The 16,847-nt window shown below is 39.8% G+C and overlaps 1 protein-coding gene across 1 annotated transcript in view; it reads right to left on the bottom strand.

Moving 5' to 3' along the window:
- UTP20 (UTP20 small subunit processome component) overlaps nucleotides 1-16,847 on the bottom strand; it is a 75,401-nt gene that overhangs the window by 25,700 nt on the left and 32,854 nt on the right. The window contains exons 24-36 of the mRNA XM_029078981.2: nucleotides 16,668-16,753; nucleotides 15,959-16,084; nucleotides 14,992-15,158; nucleotides 13,778-13,986; nucleotides 9,541-9,684; nucleotides 7,457-7,536; nucleotides 6,896-7,122; nucleotides 5,555-5,699; nucleotides 3,692-3,779; nucleotides 2,685-2,828; nucleotides 2,466-2,516; nucleotides 2,218-2,370; nucleotides 237-392 (exon numbers count right to left, since the gene is read on the bottom strand). Coding sequence (XP_028934814.1) covers nucleotides 237-392; nucleotides 2,218-2,370; nucleotides 2,466-2,516; nucleotides 2,685-2,828; nucleotides 3,692-3,779; nucleotides 5,555-5,699; nucleotides 6,896-7,122; nucleotides 7,457-7,536; nucleotides 9,541-9,684; nucleotides 13,778-13,986; nucleotides 14,992-15,158; nucleotides 15,959-16,084; nucleotides 16,668-16,753 — 1,776 coding nt within the window. The remainder of the gene's footprint in view (nucleotides 1-236; nucleotides 393-2,217; nucleotides 2,371-2,465; nucleotides 2,517-2,684; nucleotides 2,829-3,691; nucleotides 3,780-5,554; nucleotides 5,700-6,895; nucleotides 7,123-7,456; nucleotides 7,537-9,540; nucleotides 9,685-13,777; nucleotides 13,987-14,991; nucleotides 15,159-15,958; nucleotides 16,085-16,667; nucleotides 16,754-16,847) is intronic.

The following is a 16,847-nucleotide window of genomic DNA, read 5'->3' as shown; positions in this document are numbered from 1 at the left end:
CCGGACCTCCTTTCACACTATGGACTCCGTGAGAGACAGGGGCTATATCTAATTTGTCTCCTCTCTCTTTTCTTAACCCTTCCCTAGTTTTTATTACAGTGCTTGTAGTTGTTTATTATATATTAAAGAATGAATGAAATTCACCAACAGGCATTTCTGTAGTACATTAATGAACTAATGTATCTTTTTCTTTGGAACGAAAGTACTTATTTTAACTATAAATATGAAATATTTACCTCAGTCTTACTCTTCAGTCCTTTTCTCAAATTCTCGAGTAGGGTACGTTGGATTATTTCTCTGAATTCTTGTTCCGTGAAGCCCAGGGCGGCAAGACGTTTGATTATACTCATCAAGCACAAGCTGGCACAATCACTCAGTGACATATCTCCTAGCTGAGAAGGAAAATAAGAAAATAAGGTAGGTGTCAGGATTAGCGGACGGGGGAAAAAACATTAACTAGGAACACTGCCAGCCGAGGTTCAGCGTTGAATAGGCAACCTGTATATTTATGTCTTTCAAGCGAATCTTGTCCAATAATATAGATTGGGGCTGAAAAATCACCAAACCCTTTCAGCATCCATGATTTCCCATGGGGTAAGTATTCATTCAATCGTATTTATTGAATGCTTACTGTATGCAGTCAACTGTACTAAGCACATGGGAGAGTACAATGTTACAATAAACAGACACACTCCCTGACCACAATGAGCTTACAGTCTACCTGACCCTCAGACCTAAATGACATTCCCAATAGGTGGGCCAGGCAGTTACATAAATCATTACATTTCTCCTACTGAATAAAATTATTCTTTTTAAGGATAAAAGTTTCGTTTCCATAATATTTGGCACCTTATTTTTCTATTTATGGTTTTCAGTAAAAATTAAGAACACAATATTTTGTACTTTCCATAATTCCCAATGACTTTGCCTTTACATATTTATCCAAAAAATACCCATAATCTTCATTTTATGCATTTTACAATTGTTGTTACTACTATTGTATTTGTTAAGTGCTTACTGTGTCAAGCACTGTTCTAAGCACTGGGATGGATACAAGTTAAATAGAACTTGGAGAAGTGTGGCTTAGTATAAGTATGAGAAGCAGCATGGCTCAGTGGAAAGAACCTGAGCATGGGAGTCAGAGGTCATGAGTTCGAATCCCAGATCTGCCACTTGTCAGTTGTGTGACTGTGGGCAAGTCACTTCACTTCTCTGTGCCTCAGTTACCTCATCTGTAAAATGGGGATTAACTGTGAGCCCCACGAGGGACAACCTGATTACCCTGGATCTACCCCAGCGCTTAGGACAGTGCTCTGCACATAGTAAGCGCTTAACAAATACCTTTTTTTTTTTTTAAATAGAGAACATGGGCCTGGCAGTGGGACGACCTGGATTCTAAACCGGCTCTGCCAATTGGTTGCTGAACAAGTCACTGAACTTCTCTGTGCTTCAGTTTCCTCAACTGTAAAATGGGGATTAAATACCTCTTCTCCCTCCCCTTTAACCTGTGAACCCCATTCCAACCTAATTAACTTGTACCTACCCCAGCACTTAAAACAGTGATTGACCCATTGTAAACCGTTAACAAATACCATAAAGAGAAAAAAAGTAGAAGGGAAACAGAAAATGAATCCCCATTGTACAGCTGAGGAAATTGAAGACACAGAGTGGTGAAGTGATTTGCCTAAGGTCCCACAGCAGGCAAGTGGCAGAGCTGGGATTAGAACCCAGGTCCTCTGACTTCCAGGTCATTGCTTTATTTACTACAGCATGCTGCACTTTAAATTATATGAAACAATGTTTTAATAACTGAAAACTAAGCCATTAGAGAACAATCATCAATACATGATGATTTTTACTTGTCTTTGTACATGTAAGTACCTGCTTTTCTATTATTTCAATCAATCACCTGGTTTTCTATTATTTCATCTTGTTATATTTGTTCCACTAACTATCCTAATCCTTCCTATGGTTACCAGTGTTTGTATATCATTTTGAAAGCCTGGCTCCCCTATTAGAATGCAAACAACTTGTAGGCAGGAACAGGAATTTCATTTCTTTACTACTTTCCCAAGGGCTTAGAACAGTGTTGCACTCAGTAAACACTAAATAGCATTACTGTGCTTTAAAAACTCTAGTGTGTACCCACAGGTGCAAACAATAAGAATTCTGCAAGAATAATTAAAGAAGATTCTGCAAATTCTAAAACAGACTTACCTGCAGAGTGTGGAAACAGTTATGCATAACTGGAATTAGATAGCCGACATCCACTTTTGCCATCTCTTTAATGTAAGACGTGATTCTCTGGAATGCTTTCAAGCGAACATCAAAGTTGACGTCATCGAGATGCCGATGATCAAAGGCATTCAGCTAAGGAGATAACATGAATGAAACAATAAGCTGTTTTTTTCCTTTTTAATGTAATTTAGTACATATAAGTTGAAGAGCAAAGAAAGTTTTCTTACCTTGACTACATCTGTGACGTAATTTAATTCACCCTCAAATTCAGAGAGAGTCTAAAAGATCAAGCAAGAAAAGATTATAAAATAGTTTGAATTTAAAAGCTTTAAATTACCTCTGGCTTGCTGCCCAAAGACAGCAATAACCGAGATGAAACAGCACAAAAAACCCATTTTACTAACCATACAAGAAAAGGCAATTTGGGGTGGGAAATAAATACGTACTTGAAAAACCGTACAAAGTGTCTCTCGAGATATTTTATTCTGAATAACTGAGAAAAGTTTTGCCAAGGGTTTGAGGAAATTCAAAGGCTCCAAACAGTGTCTCAACAAGTTTTGTATTGTTACAAGAATATCAACTTCTGTTTCCTGGGAAAAAAATGAAAAAAGAGATAGCATATATCAGTCCCTGAAATGTGGCAAATGTCAATAACCTAAATATTTTGTAGGCTTTCTGAAAAAGTGCTCTATTCCAATTCTTTGTAATATTGCCTGACCTTATAAATCCATTAATGTAGAACAAGATATGTTATTAAAATTCTTATGCACAGCTCTTCAAATTATTTAATATTTTTTAGAATACTTACAATACTTTTTAATTACCATTAACAGAATGTCTTTCTTCCCTTCTAAGTGATTTCAAAACTCTTATCTAATCCTCTGCTTAAGCAGGAACATTCAGATATGAATTATTGAGGAAAAATTTAGAAAATACTTTGGCCTCTCCTTTCCTAAACATTGTGAAAATCTTGTTTCACTAGGTAGCTGGATTATTATTATAAAATAACTCAGGAAAAAAAACAGATTCTTGATTTTATTCCAGAGCTAAAAGTAACCATACATGCAGCAAACCAGGAGTATTGAGAACAATTAAAATACATAAGCCATTAGATCAACCTCAATTAATTAAAAGTCTATTGTTCCATTATTTGCATCCTAAAGTGACATGCTTTTATTTTATACGAGGTATTTATTTCATGACTAGATCATCTCCCTTCATCTTTGCTCCGAACTCCTGGTGACAAAAGGGAACTCCCAAATTCACACCATGTAATCTCGTTTCCCTTGGTAACAATAATTCTTTTCTACCTGATCCCTCTTCTCTTCCTTGCCTGCTTCTTAAGTTTCATAATGCTACTCAGTCGAAGTTTTGGGAAAAATGACTAAATTTATATAAAAGAGTACATATTCTTTAGAGTGATTTCAAAAAATAGTCATTTTAGAATGAGTACCTCTGGAATGTTCCTCCGGTGAAGGAAAGGAAGAAGCAGCGAAATGAGTACGGAGCTCTGGCTTTTGTCTTTAATAAAGCTGCTGATCCTATGGGAGAGAAAAGTAGGATTTTTTAGGAAAATACAATCATATGAATTTAAAGCATCTATACGCAGCAAAGTGAAGTATATTGTATTCAGTGCCAGAAGTTGCTGCATTGACTGCAATAGCAGAGTATTTTTAACTAGACAAACTACACTTTGCTGAGCAATATACGTACGGAAGAAGGAAAACCTTCTATTCAGCTGTTCTCTTCAATTTAGCTCAATATTCAGCAAAAGTCTTCACTAACAGATTCTTTACCCATTAATAGATTAAAATGAACCATGGCTGCTATGAAATTCAAAATTAAGAACAACTTATTCTTTGCATTTTGATTTTTTCTGGTACTGTGTATCTGACTAAATTTCATTCTCAAATTGGATCATAACCTCTGTGCAGAAACTGAATGTACCGGTGCTCAGAAAAGATTATTTATAGTCTTTGGAACTTTTTAATTACTATTAAATATATGGGTTTTAAATCATCTTGCCAGAATTCTTAACAAAGAACATTTTGTCCTATGTTCAAAGATTGCTCCTCTAGTACCAGTTTGCTCATTGTGGCCCAAGCTCATCCATCTTGCCACCAACCCCTTTCCCATGCTCTCCCTTTGGCCTGGAACTCCCTCCCCCTCCATATACGTTACACCACCACTCTCCCCACCTTCAAGGCCTTATTAAGATCACATCTCTTCCAAAAAGGCTTCCCCGATTAAACCCTCTTTTTCTCGGCTCCCTCTCCCTTCTGCGACATCCATGCATTTAGATCTCTGACCTATGGGCATTTGGGATTTGCCCCACAACACTTACATATTATATTTATTTGTATTAATGTCTGTCTCCCTATCTAGACTGCAAATGCATAGTGGGCAAGGAGCATGTCTACCAACTCTGTTGTACCATACTCTCCCAAACGCTTAGTTTGGTGCTCTGTACACAGGAAGCACTCAATCAACGGCATTTTTTGAGTGCTTATTATAAATAAATCAATAAGTACCACTGATTGATTCAAAAATACCAGAGATTTTAATACTGAAGGATACATTTGGCATACTTAAATAAATCTAAGCCTTACTTACTCATAAAGACTCTCATAGCCTAATAATAATAATAATTGGGGTATTTGTTGAGCACTCACTATATGCCAAGCACTGTACTAAGCACTGGATAGACACAAGACAATTAAATTGGACACGGTCCAATTGGACTCACAACCCAAGTAGGAGGGAGAATAGGTATTTAGGTCTCCATTTTATAGATGAGGAAACTGAGACACAGAGAAGTCACATACAGGGCAAATGGCAGAGCCAGCATTAGAAGCCAGGTCCTCTGACTTCCAGGCCTGCTTTTTCCACGAGGCCATGCTGCTCTCTCAACTTATTCAAAAATATCATAATTTTTACCTAAACAACTGATTATCTACTTACTGAAGGTTTGGATGATTAAATTAAAAATAAAAAAGTATTCCATCAAAACCTGAGCCACTCAAAGTGAAAGAGAATAAAAGGTATTGGTATTTTCTTGAGGGCAGAGAATGTTTCTACCAACTGTTATATGGTTTCTCCCAAGCCTTTAGTATAGTGCTCAGCACACAGTCAGCGCTCAATTAATACTACTCATTGACTGAGATCTTCTGAAATAATGTTATGAAGGGAAAACACATTTTCAGATCCTTAAAATCTTTCCTCATAGTGCAAGTGGTTTTCCACTTGAAAGATGAAAAAAAAAAAATCTCCAAATTTCATCATTTTTCTTTCGCCTGAGATTCAAGGAATCACTTACTTGGAGAGAATGCTGAGCTCCTTGCTGACTTGTTCTCGACACATTTTCTTTTTCACTTTTACTGCATGTGCCATGGCTTTGCTGAGATATTGAAGGACAGCAGCAACGTGAGGGAAAACTAATTTTGTACCTATACTGAGAGGCTCTGTAATGGATAAAAATGTGATTAGCATTTTGATTTTTCATATCTCGATTCTCTGAAGCACACCAACAACCAAACATTTGGAGTTCCATCTCAACCGGATGCAAGCACGCCGAAAAGGAGGGGTCCCCACCAGTTCAATTTGGTGCCCAGGTAGCATATTGGATTCTAAAGCAGCAGAGCATGTCAGGCTAGAGTTCCTGGGACCCAAAATGGCACGGATTTCTGCCCCTCGGGGCAGAAATCTGGCTAAGCTATGTCCACATCTGATTTAAGTGGCTGCTGGGAATCTTGCCCCACGGGATTGCTGCAGAGGACAAAGCCATTAACTTTGCCGCCAGAGCTTTTTGGACATGGTGGCCAAGTGTAGCTACATCCAACCAGCCCCTTGGGGCCAGAAAGGACCCAAAGTTGAGCTAAAATACTGGTGGCAAGAGTCACCAACCCTCTCATCATCACTGGAACACCAGGCCCATGAATGAAAGAAGCAGGGACAAAGACGGGGAGAAGGATGGATATCTTTCTTTGCCTTCTCTTTCCCCTTCTTTATCTTCTTGCTCCTTCCCCTCTGTCCTCCCTCTCCTTCTTGCCTCTCTTTCTGCCTCAAAGCCCTGCCTCCAATCTGCCCTTCATTCAAATGAAAATTTGGCATCCATACCTGGGAGTTTGCTTGGGGCTACCCCTTTAGAACCTCTGGCAGCCCACAGTGGAAAAGGATAATTGGGGGATCCCAAACCACTATGAAGCATAGGCACTGTGCCCTATGAACTATTTCCAAGGGTTTGTTCTGGCAGCTTCATGCTGGTGATGGAATCTTTTCCCAGGCAGATCATCCTCCCTGCCTCAACCCTGCTGCCAGGGGCACACCCTGTACAAGGAGAGCTTTTAGTTTTCTCCTCCTCCTCCATGAAGTTTGGTCTGCTTTGCCTTGCCCTCAATCCCCCTTCCCAAGCGACCATTCAGAGACAGCCACCCACCCCCGATCATGGGCTTGCCCACTTTCTTCTCTCACCCACTCAGCTAGAGGACTAAACCTCATAATTACTACTCTGCCTTCAATAATGAGTAAGTATCACTTTAATGAGAAAATGGGTTGAATGTGGTCACCACAGGCTAGAGTCAAATTACTGCGATGGTTCCTATTTGAAGATAATTTCCACCCAAGGCTCAGGAATCAATATTGTACAGGAAATTTATACCTTCTGCAGTTTCCTCGATGTCAGCATATACACATTCTGTCACAATCAAGCTGGAGATTGTGTCTGTGGGCTCAAAATCTGGAATGTTGAGGAGATTATCAGCTATAGCCATCACGACACTGACTGTGGATTCAGACACATTTTTGGTCGAGAGAAGAGCAAAAACATTTGTCAGGACATCAAATTCTGGATGTCCGGGTTTCTGTTTGGCCAGCAAAGGGAAATACCTATGTAAAATATATTTAAATTTTTTTTTAAAAATCAGCATTTGTTACACTTTTAGGCACCTTCACATAATAGTTTTATAGAACTTAATATCCATAGTAAAAATAATGTGCAATCTGATTGAAAACTAAAAATATTTCAACAAAAGACTATTTGGAAAGTTCTTAATACACAACACATAATTCTCAAGCTTGCATAAACTTTAAAAGAGAAAAAAAAAAGACTTGGACATTCTACCATTTAACCCTAATCAATACACATCCACATATTCTTATTTATATTGAAAGGGAAGAGGTAATTCTCTTTTTTTAAAATTAGACACACACACTCTCTTACCTAGGATTTTGGCTCCAAATGTGGATTAGCTTCAGTAGCAAAGTAGGGGAATACTGGCTCTCAAAAGAAAGCCTGCATACCTAGATGGCAGAAAATCCAGAAAAAAATATAAACATGTTATGGCAAAGACAGAAATATTGCAGAGGGCAATAAATATTACATGCTTTATGGGTATTCAATTAGCACTGCTTGACAATATTAAGAGCTACTAAGTTCATTGTGGGCAGGGAACATGCCTACCAACTCCGTTGTATTGTACTCTCCCAAGTGCTTAATACAGTACTCTAATAATAATAATGTTGGTATTTGTTAAGCGCTTACTATGTGCCGAGCACATAAGTATTCAATAAATGCCACTATTACCTGGGATGCTTTAAGGCCTTGAAATGGAGAACAGAGGAGCATGACCAGAAATACTTTTTCTTAATAAGGCCCCCATTTCACAATGAACTAAAGTTAACTGAAATAATAACAATTATGATATTGGTTAAGGGTTTATTATGGGCCATATACTATAATAAGTGCTGGAGTACATTAAAGTTTACTGTACCTGTGTAGCTACCATTAATGGCATTTATTCATTCATTCATTCATTCATTCAATAGTATTTATTGAGCGCTTACTATGTGCAGAGCACTGTACTAAGCGCTTGGGATGAACAAGTCGGCAACAGATAGAGACAGTCCCTGCCGTTTGACGGGTTTACAGTCTAATCGGGGGAGACGGACAGACAAGAACAATGGCACTAAACAGCGTCAAGGAGAAGAACATCTCGTAAAAACAATGGCAACTAAATAGAATCAAGGCGATGTACAATTCATTAACAAGATAAATAGGGTAACGAAAATATATACAGTTGAGCGGACGGGTACAGTGCTGTGGGGATGGGAAGGGAGAGGTGGAGGAGCAGAGGGAAAAGGGGAAAATGAGGCTTTAGCTGCGGAGAGGTAAAGGGGGGATGGCAGAGGGAGTAGAGGGAGAAGAGGAGCTCAGTCTGGGAACGCCTCTTGGAGGAGGTGAGTTTTAAGTAAGGTTTTGAAGAGGGAAAGAGAATCAGTTTGGCGGAGGTGAGGAGGGAGGGCGTTCCAGGACCGCGGGAGGACGTGACCCAGGGGTCGACGGCGGGATAGGCGAGACCGAGGGACGGCGAGGAGGTGGGCGGCAGAGGAGCGGAGCGTGCGGGGTGGGCGGTAGAAAGAGAGAAGGGAGGAGAGGTAGGAAGGGGCAAGGTGATGGAGAGCCTTGAAGCCTAGAGTGAGGAGTTTTTGTTTGGAGTTCAGCAGGTGCTGTGCAGAGCAATCAATCAACTGTATTTACTGAGTGCTTACTATGTGCAGAGCACTGTACTAAGTGCTTGGAAGAGTACAACAGAATTAGCAGACATGTTCCCTGCACAATGTGGGCTTGCAGTCTAGAGGAGGAGACAGGCATTAATATGAATAAATAATTTATATACATGTCCATATGTGCTGTAGGGTTGAGGGTGGGGCAAAAATCAAATACCCAAAGATCTAAATCTAATTAGTTAATTGGTGGATCCATTTTAAGGAAGGTATTACAGATGGAGAGTGTAAAAGAAGAAGCAAACAATAAAAGAGAAAGCTGAAAAAATGTCACGATTAAGCTAAAACTTGGCAAGGAGCATGTCTCACGCTTCATCCCTCGAGCATTTTTTAAAAGCAGCCAAGGCACAGACTACTCTGCCTGCTACTGGGTAACCTAGCTAATGGTTTGCAACATTTGTCATGATAGATACAAAATTAAAATCATACTAACCTAGTAATACCTTGGTTTGAATGAAAAATAGCTACAAATAGCTACAAATAGTGTGACTATTAAGACTTAGTAGTGGGAAGGCATTCTAGTGAAAATGACCTGCTGTCAACAGCTACTGCAGGTCTGTATTATTAAAAAAATAGACCACCACTAGGAAAGATTACTTGGTAATCATCCCCACTGTATCGTCCCCAGACAGATGACAGCTAAAACTGTGACAACGGTCGATATCATTAAGCCAGTCGCATCGAATGAGACATAAGACATGACATTACTCATGGGAATGAACTCGAAAGGCAAAGATTTACCTGGGGCCACACTGTACCATAAAAAACCGCATCGATCTCTTCCGTGCTGAAGTTGTAGGATTCCTGATCCGAAAAGAATTCAGCTACAAGCTTGATCCCAATTCGCCTCAAATTTTTCAGTGGGTTAATAAACCTCAGCTGTATCTGTAAGCAGATCTACCATTAAAAATCCATCCAAATCCCTGTTTTTCACATAGTAATGATAACTGTGCTATTTCACATAACAGTGATTGATAATACTTGCAGTATTTATTAAGTACTCACTACGTACAGGTACTATTCTAGGCACTGGGGTAGACACAAGACAATCACGTTGGACACAGTCCCTGTCCTGCATAGTGCTCACAGTCTTAATCCCCACTTTACAGATGATTGAACTGAGGTTCAGAGAAGTTAACTGTCTTGCTCAAGGTCACACAGCAGACAAGTGGTTAAGGCAGAATTCAAACCCAGGTCTTCTGACTCCCAGGCCCATGCTCTAACCACTAGTCCATGATGTTTTTTCACATCACTGTAAAAAACATCATCATCCGTCTCACAAGCCCATAACATTTGCAATTAATTACTCTTGAGTCACCTCTCTCATTCAACCCGAATATTCAGTCTGTCACCAAATCCTATCGGTTCCTTCTCTACATCTCTAGAATCCACCCCTTCCTCTCTAACCAAACTGTCACCATGTTGATCCAAGCACCACTTTGACTACTGCATCAGCCTCCTGTCTCTGCCCACTCCAATCCATACTTCACTCTACTGCCTGGATCATTTTTCTAAAAAAAAAAAATGTTCAATTTACTTCTCCCCCCCTTTTCAAAAGCCTACAATGGTTGTTCTTCCACTTCCTCAAACACAAATTCCTTAAAATCAACTTTAAGGCACTCAACCAACTCTTCCCGCCTCCTAAGTTACTTCATTATCTCCTATGACATCCCACTCTACACATTTTACTCCTCGAATGCCAATTTAGTCACTGTACTTCCAATGTGTTTATCTCACTGCCAACCTCCTGCCCAAATCTTCCCTCTGACCTGGAACTTCCTTGCCCATCAGAAACAGACAGACCACCATTTTCCTTACCTTCAAAACTCTATGAAAATCAGATCTCCCCCAAGAGGCCTTCCCTGACTAAATCCTCCTTTCCCCATTCACCTTTCCTCGAGTCACCTATGTGCTTGGACCTTTACCCTTAAGCACATGGTATTCATGCCACCTTCAGCCCACGGCACTTATGTACATACCTTTCTACTATGCCATTTACTAATTTATTTTAATGCTGACTCCCACTCTAGACAGTAGACTCCTGGTGATCAGAGATTGTCTCTACCAACTCCGTTGTACTGACTCTCCTAAGCATTTAGTATAGTACTTTGTACATAGTAAGCACTCAATAAACTCCACTGACTGACTAATCCAGCCGATGATCTCTGACCCCCTTGGGGAGGCAGGGTTGTTCATGAGTGCCAATTGCTTCTCCTGCTCAATCAGCCCGAGTTCAATACCATGAATTCAAAGGGTAGATTTTTATTCAATTCTGCTAAATTGACTGCCAATTAAACTATGGATTACTGGAAAGGGGATTGCTGCTTAAGTGCAGCTAATTTTCCACTAAAACAGATGAGGTTGAAGTGGGTAGATCCAGAAAACAGCTGCCTTGGGTGATGGAGCTGATCCCGGCTAGGCACAGCACCAGTACAGGGATATATTTTTCTCCCCACCCCACATTTCCACTTAGCTGGTTGGGGTATCTCTGGAGCTCTGTCCAGGAATTCTACTGGGACGTGAAGGATGATGGACATACCATACCTGGAATCCCAATCAATCAATCAGTGGTAATTATTGACCACTTAGATTGTGTGCAGAGCATTGTACTAAGCGCTTGGAAACGTACAACACAATAGAGTTAACAGAAACGATCCCTGCCCAGAAAGAGTTTACAGTCTACATGGGGAGACGGACATTAAAAAAGAAAAATTACAGAAGAGAAACGGAGCATAATGCTATTTATAAGAGCTGTGGGTCTTGAGTGAGTTTCAAAGCACTTAAAGAGTCCATGTCCAAGTGCACAGTAGATGGCAAGGGAGGGCAGATAGGGTAAAATGAGTGATTTGTCAGGGAACACCTCATGGAGGAGATGTGACTTGAGGATGTGCCTTGAGCCTGTGAGAACTTCTGGTGGGACAGTAAGCAGTATTAAATACCTTTATTTAAAAAAAGTTCAATTTTAGTCATTTCTCAAGGTAAGTTTATAACCTACTCAAGGTAACAGGAATTCCCGACACATGCGGCATACCAGATGATGGCATTCAAAGACATTATGTCTGCCACCCAAGCTTTGGCCTATGAGTTTAGGGCTGTCAACTTCCAGTGCAGAGGGTAGCGACCTCAGTGTCACTCACACTGTCACCTCTGGATTTCCAGGGCTAGCCACCTCTGCCACCCAGGTGAAGGTACTGGGGAGAATACGGATCCAGGAACAGTAGTCCTAAACTTTACAGCCTAAGAGCATCAAGCCAGGGAGGGCAGGGGCAGAAATCCCAAGGGAGAAATGGGCACTTCTGGGTGGTGGCTGAAAGTGGCTACTGAAGGCTGGCATGTGCCCACCACTGTTCACCCCCCGAAGCAACAGAGGGACAAAATCCTTGACCTTGATATTTTATTTAATAATAATAATAATGTTGGTATTTGTTAAGCGCTTACTATGTGCCAAGCACTGTTCTAAGCGCTGGGATAGATACAGGATAATCAGGTTGTCCCACAAGAGGCTCACAGTCTTAATCCCCATTTTACAGATGAGGTAACTGAGGCATAGAGAAGTTAAATGACTTGCCCAAAGTCACAAAGCTGACAGGTGGTGGAGCCGGGATTAGAACCCATGACCTCTGACTCCTAAGCCCGTGCTCTTTCCACTGAGCCATGCTGCTTCTTGATTTCCCGGAACCCGAGGCATGAAAATAACGTGAAAGCCAAGGAGTCTTCAAAAATTTAAAAATATAACATGGATAACGAGACTGCAGGAAATGAAAGATGCAAAATGTTAAACTCTAACTTTGCCCAAGCACATAATTGTAAAACGTTAACTATTTAGGTAATATTATTCTGCAATAAATCACTTTAGTAGATAAAAGAATTTCTCGCAATCATTAACCAAGAAGAAAAAAACGAGGTGAACACATGTCAATGAACCTAACACCTCACTAGCTAATGAAATGCTAAATGGAAGAAATCATCCTAGTTACTGAGTGACAATATGAGCAGTAACACAGTATATTACTAACTAACTTCATGGAACTGACCTGATGGCTCAGGGAACTTTAAAGCTGCTTTGATAAAATCCCTCTTCTCATGATATTACATTTATATACATATGTAAAGGGTCATTTGTTCTCACCGTACCTCGATCTCGCCTGTCTCGCCACTGACACGTCCACTGACTAGCCCATGTCCTGCCTCTGGCCTGGAACGCCCTTCCTCCTCAAAACCGACAGACAATTACTCTCCCCCCATTCAGAGCCTTACCGAAGACATATATCCTCCAAGAGGCTTTCAAAGACAGAGCCCCACTTTTCCTCATCTCCCACTTCCTTCTGCATTGCCCTGACTTGCTCCCTTAGCTCTTCTCCTCTTCTAGCCCCCCAGCATTTATGTACATACCTATTTTTATTTATTTGTATTCATGTCCCCATTTTTACAGATGAGGTGACTGAGGCAAAGAGAAGTGTCTTGCCCAGGGTCACAGAGCAAACAAATGGCGGAGCCGGCATTTGAATCCAGGTCCTTCTGACCTCCAGGCCTATGTTCTATCCACTAGGTCGTGCTCCTTCACTGACTGATTGATAAGGCCTGTGTTTAACTGCTCACCTACTGGGTATTTGGCAATTTGTACCTGCTTGGCTTCTCCATTAGAGTTTTAATTCCCCACAGGCACGGAATGAATCTTTTGCTTTTACTGTATATTACCAAACTACAAATATCATACTCGCACACAATTGCTGATGAAGATGATGGAATTCTAACCTTTGCATGAGGCCTCAGAAAAGATGACCATGTTTCTTTCTCCTTCCCCCATTTTATGTCGTCGGTAAAACATTACCCTATTCTCTGGGGTGTTTAAAGCTATGAGAACACTGATATTATTTCTCAGTCATGACTACTTCAGCTGTGCAAAAAATTCTGTAGAGCTGCTGTTTGAAATATAGCCAAAGAGTTGGAAGTGCATATACAAAACTACATTTCTCACCTTTTCTCTGTGTTCAAGGATGTATGAGAAAGTTGCTGTCATACAGAGCAGTATCTGCAGAATCTCGGAAAGATACGGGCTGATTAAATGACCCATGTTTTTTAATACGAGGTCAAGGCTGTTTAAAACACCATGTTGACGACCCAAGGGGAGGACTTTTGACAAATCCAGTTCTTCTGCTGCTTGCAAAACTGCAGAATGACATGGTCCTAATAAAAAGGGGAGGAAAATAAGTTTCCTGAGAAAAAGAGAACGCCATTAAAGAACTCTCGTTGTAATCCAATCTTTTGAAATTGTCCACCGACTTGAAATTCAGCCTCTCTTTATTCTAATCACCACTCAACGCCTCTGTTTTCTAATTGTGTGGGCATAGTTCCCAAGTATTGTAAAGGCATAGTTCAATCTCAGTATTTTTCAAACAGCTCTAAAACCTGAGGATGTACCAGCAATGATGCCATTTAAGATGAAGCAGGTCTTCAAAAGAGTAGAGGGCTTAAGTTGTATTCCCAGCGTGACAAATATCTGCTTGAGACTCAGCTGAACCAACTTGGTTGTCCTCTCCTTATCTTTTTATTTGGAATTATCTACCAAATGACTACTTTCCTACTTCATAATGATGTTACTGCCTTAAGGAACTAGTGGAAATCTTAACCATGTCTAATCCCCACCTATCAACCAACAGTTTCCCAACTCTATTAATTGCTCTGTACAATGTAAGTGCTTCAATAATGCTATTACAATCAGTACTTCTAGTTCTTAGCAGTATCCTAGGAATGAACGTGTATATCAATGTTCTCAATTTTGATATTTTCAAGTTTTTATTGTTTCACCTTTCGCTATATCTGTTGCCAACTCTCCCCCTACCTTTATTCTTGGACTGAGCCTTTGGGGACGAGGGATTGGGTCTAATTACTACCCTTGTATTTTTCCCCAGCACTCAGTACTGTGGTTTCACTGATACAGTGTAATTGCTAAATAATATTACCACTACTATTACAAAGTTATTCACGCATACACATCTTCTATTCACTGCCAATATAACCAAGAAATTAGGCAGTTTCTCTGGAGAAACTCTGGAGAAACTGTACTGGATAAAGATGGAGAACTATTCGCTGTTATGCACACATCTCAAATATTCCCGATGCCACATAAATGAATTCAACTGGTCTTAGAACACTGTGCCTTAAAGGAGCATCCTAACAGTCGAGAGATACCTTTACTGAAGTGTTTCACTGGTTCAAACAGCAAATCCAAAAACATGTGGATCTCTTCAGGTAATGAGCCAGCCAGAAACCTCAGAACAAGAGACATACGGGTACCCGCTGCAGATTTGCCTTGTGTTTTGCTACCAGTCTTGTTCTTCATTCTCCCATAGAGAATTCTGCAAAAACAACATAAATTCTTCATTGGTCCTAAATCTATCTGGCTCACCAACCCTTTTTTAAGGTTCAACATTTTGGGGGCAGGAAGACAGATTCTAGTAGATCAGGATTACCATAAAGTTCAGCAAGGTGAGTAATAAAATGGAAAAGGAACACTTTGGTTCCAGTACAACTAAGAGGGAATGGGTTCCTCTCCATATCATTTAAGCATTTGGGGCTTACAGTTTTTCATATATAAAATGCAGGTAACTAGATTAACTTTACTAACCACAGTGGAAATAATTAACATTATTTTACTGAACCCAATTTTCCTATATTTATTCCCCACTAGTAAGACAGCACCTTGGGAAGAGCATTGTATTTTACAGACTTCTAGGAATTTTTTCCTAGAAAATGTTGTACAATGCACACATTAGAAAATGTGCACACAACAAGTATTTCTGTATTATTACCTAATCTCTATCTATTAAGTATATATATCTATATCTTCAACTATACATCTATATAGAGATATTTTCCATTCAAAAGACATATCAGAGTCTCCCAGCTGGAACAGTGGATGAGCCTCAGTCTCTCCATCACCTTCCCAGCTCCTTCCTTTCCTAAATCTTTTCTTTCATGATTCCCATCTGTCTCTCAAGAAGACATCTCCGAACTGCTTTCAAAGCCAACCCCAATACTTTTGCTTCAGATCCCATCAACCCAACATCTTCAACCACTCAATCTCTGATGCCTGAGGGTTCTTAATTATTTATTTTTAAAATCACTTTGCTAAGATAGTGAACACATCCACATGTACCTTAGAAGTACAGGAAAAAGTTCTGCTCTGTCGGTTGCTTTCACTATAGTATTCTCTTCAGAAATATTGAAATGGGAAATTTCTTCTTTAAAGCTCCTGTCTTCCAGCAACCTCTGTAAGTTGTCCCTGTAGATAATGAATATATCCCAACAGGTCAGAAAATTAAAAGAAAAATACCACATTAAACTAATGTGCATGAATCAATATGCATGAAATAGTAAAAAATAATCAATCATTCAGATATATCTCTGGTTGGAATCTTTAAGCAGATGTCAACAAAGAATGGTTTTGAAAGTAAAGAGAACTGACATTTACAAATTTTCTAAATTTTAAAGGGGGTACAAGCACACTCAGCAATTAAAAAATATGATTTGGCAAACCCTTTGTCCATATATTGCTTTTAAAATAAATTCCTCTTTCAATTATGCTGTCTGTGAGTACCTGATGGTAACTTTACAAGGAAAGAGAAATGATAAACCTTACATTCACTTTTTAAAATTAGTTCCATTTCTACTTTACTGCACTTGGGAGGACCACTCCAAGAAATGTGGATAACTTAGAATACTGTCCCACCTATACTTATTCGAAGACAAATGTACTACCTTTTGTTTGGTCTAAAGTATAAACATTCTTCTACACGAAGAAACACATAATCATGCAAGAACAAAACAGCACATTAATTATTCAAAAACAGTACAAAGGCTCTTACTTGTATGGTAATACGTGTGGGTCCTTGTAGGTCATTATACACTCTAGCGCCATTTTTTGCACTTCCTGATCTTGGTGCAACAATAACTACGGGTGAAATTTTACAAGAAAATGATCAGAAAAGGGTGAAACCATTTACTCTTGAACCACAGGACTGTGATTTACTAATGTGATAATCACC

The sequence above is a fragment of the Ornithorhynchus anatinus genome, chromosome 14, assembly GCF_004115215.2.
Source record: "Ornithorhynchus anatinus isolate Pmale09 chromosome 14, mOrnAna1.pri.v4, whole genome shotgun sequence".
In the NCBI taxonomy this organism is placed as follows: domain Eukaryota; kingdom Metazoa; phylum Chordata; class Mammalia; order Monotremata; family Ornithorhynchidae; genus Ornithorhynchus; species Ornithorhynchus anatinus.
The sequence above is the reverse complement of the archived record's forward strand: the minus strand, read 5'-3'. Positions and strand labels throughout refer to the sequence as shown.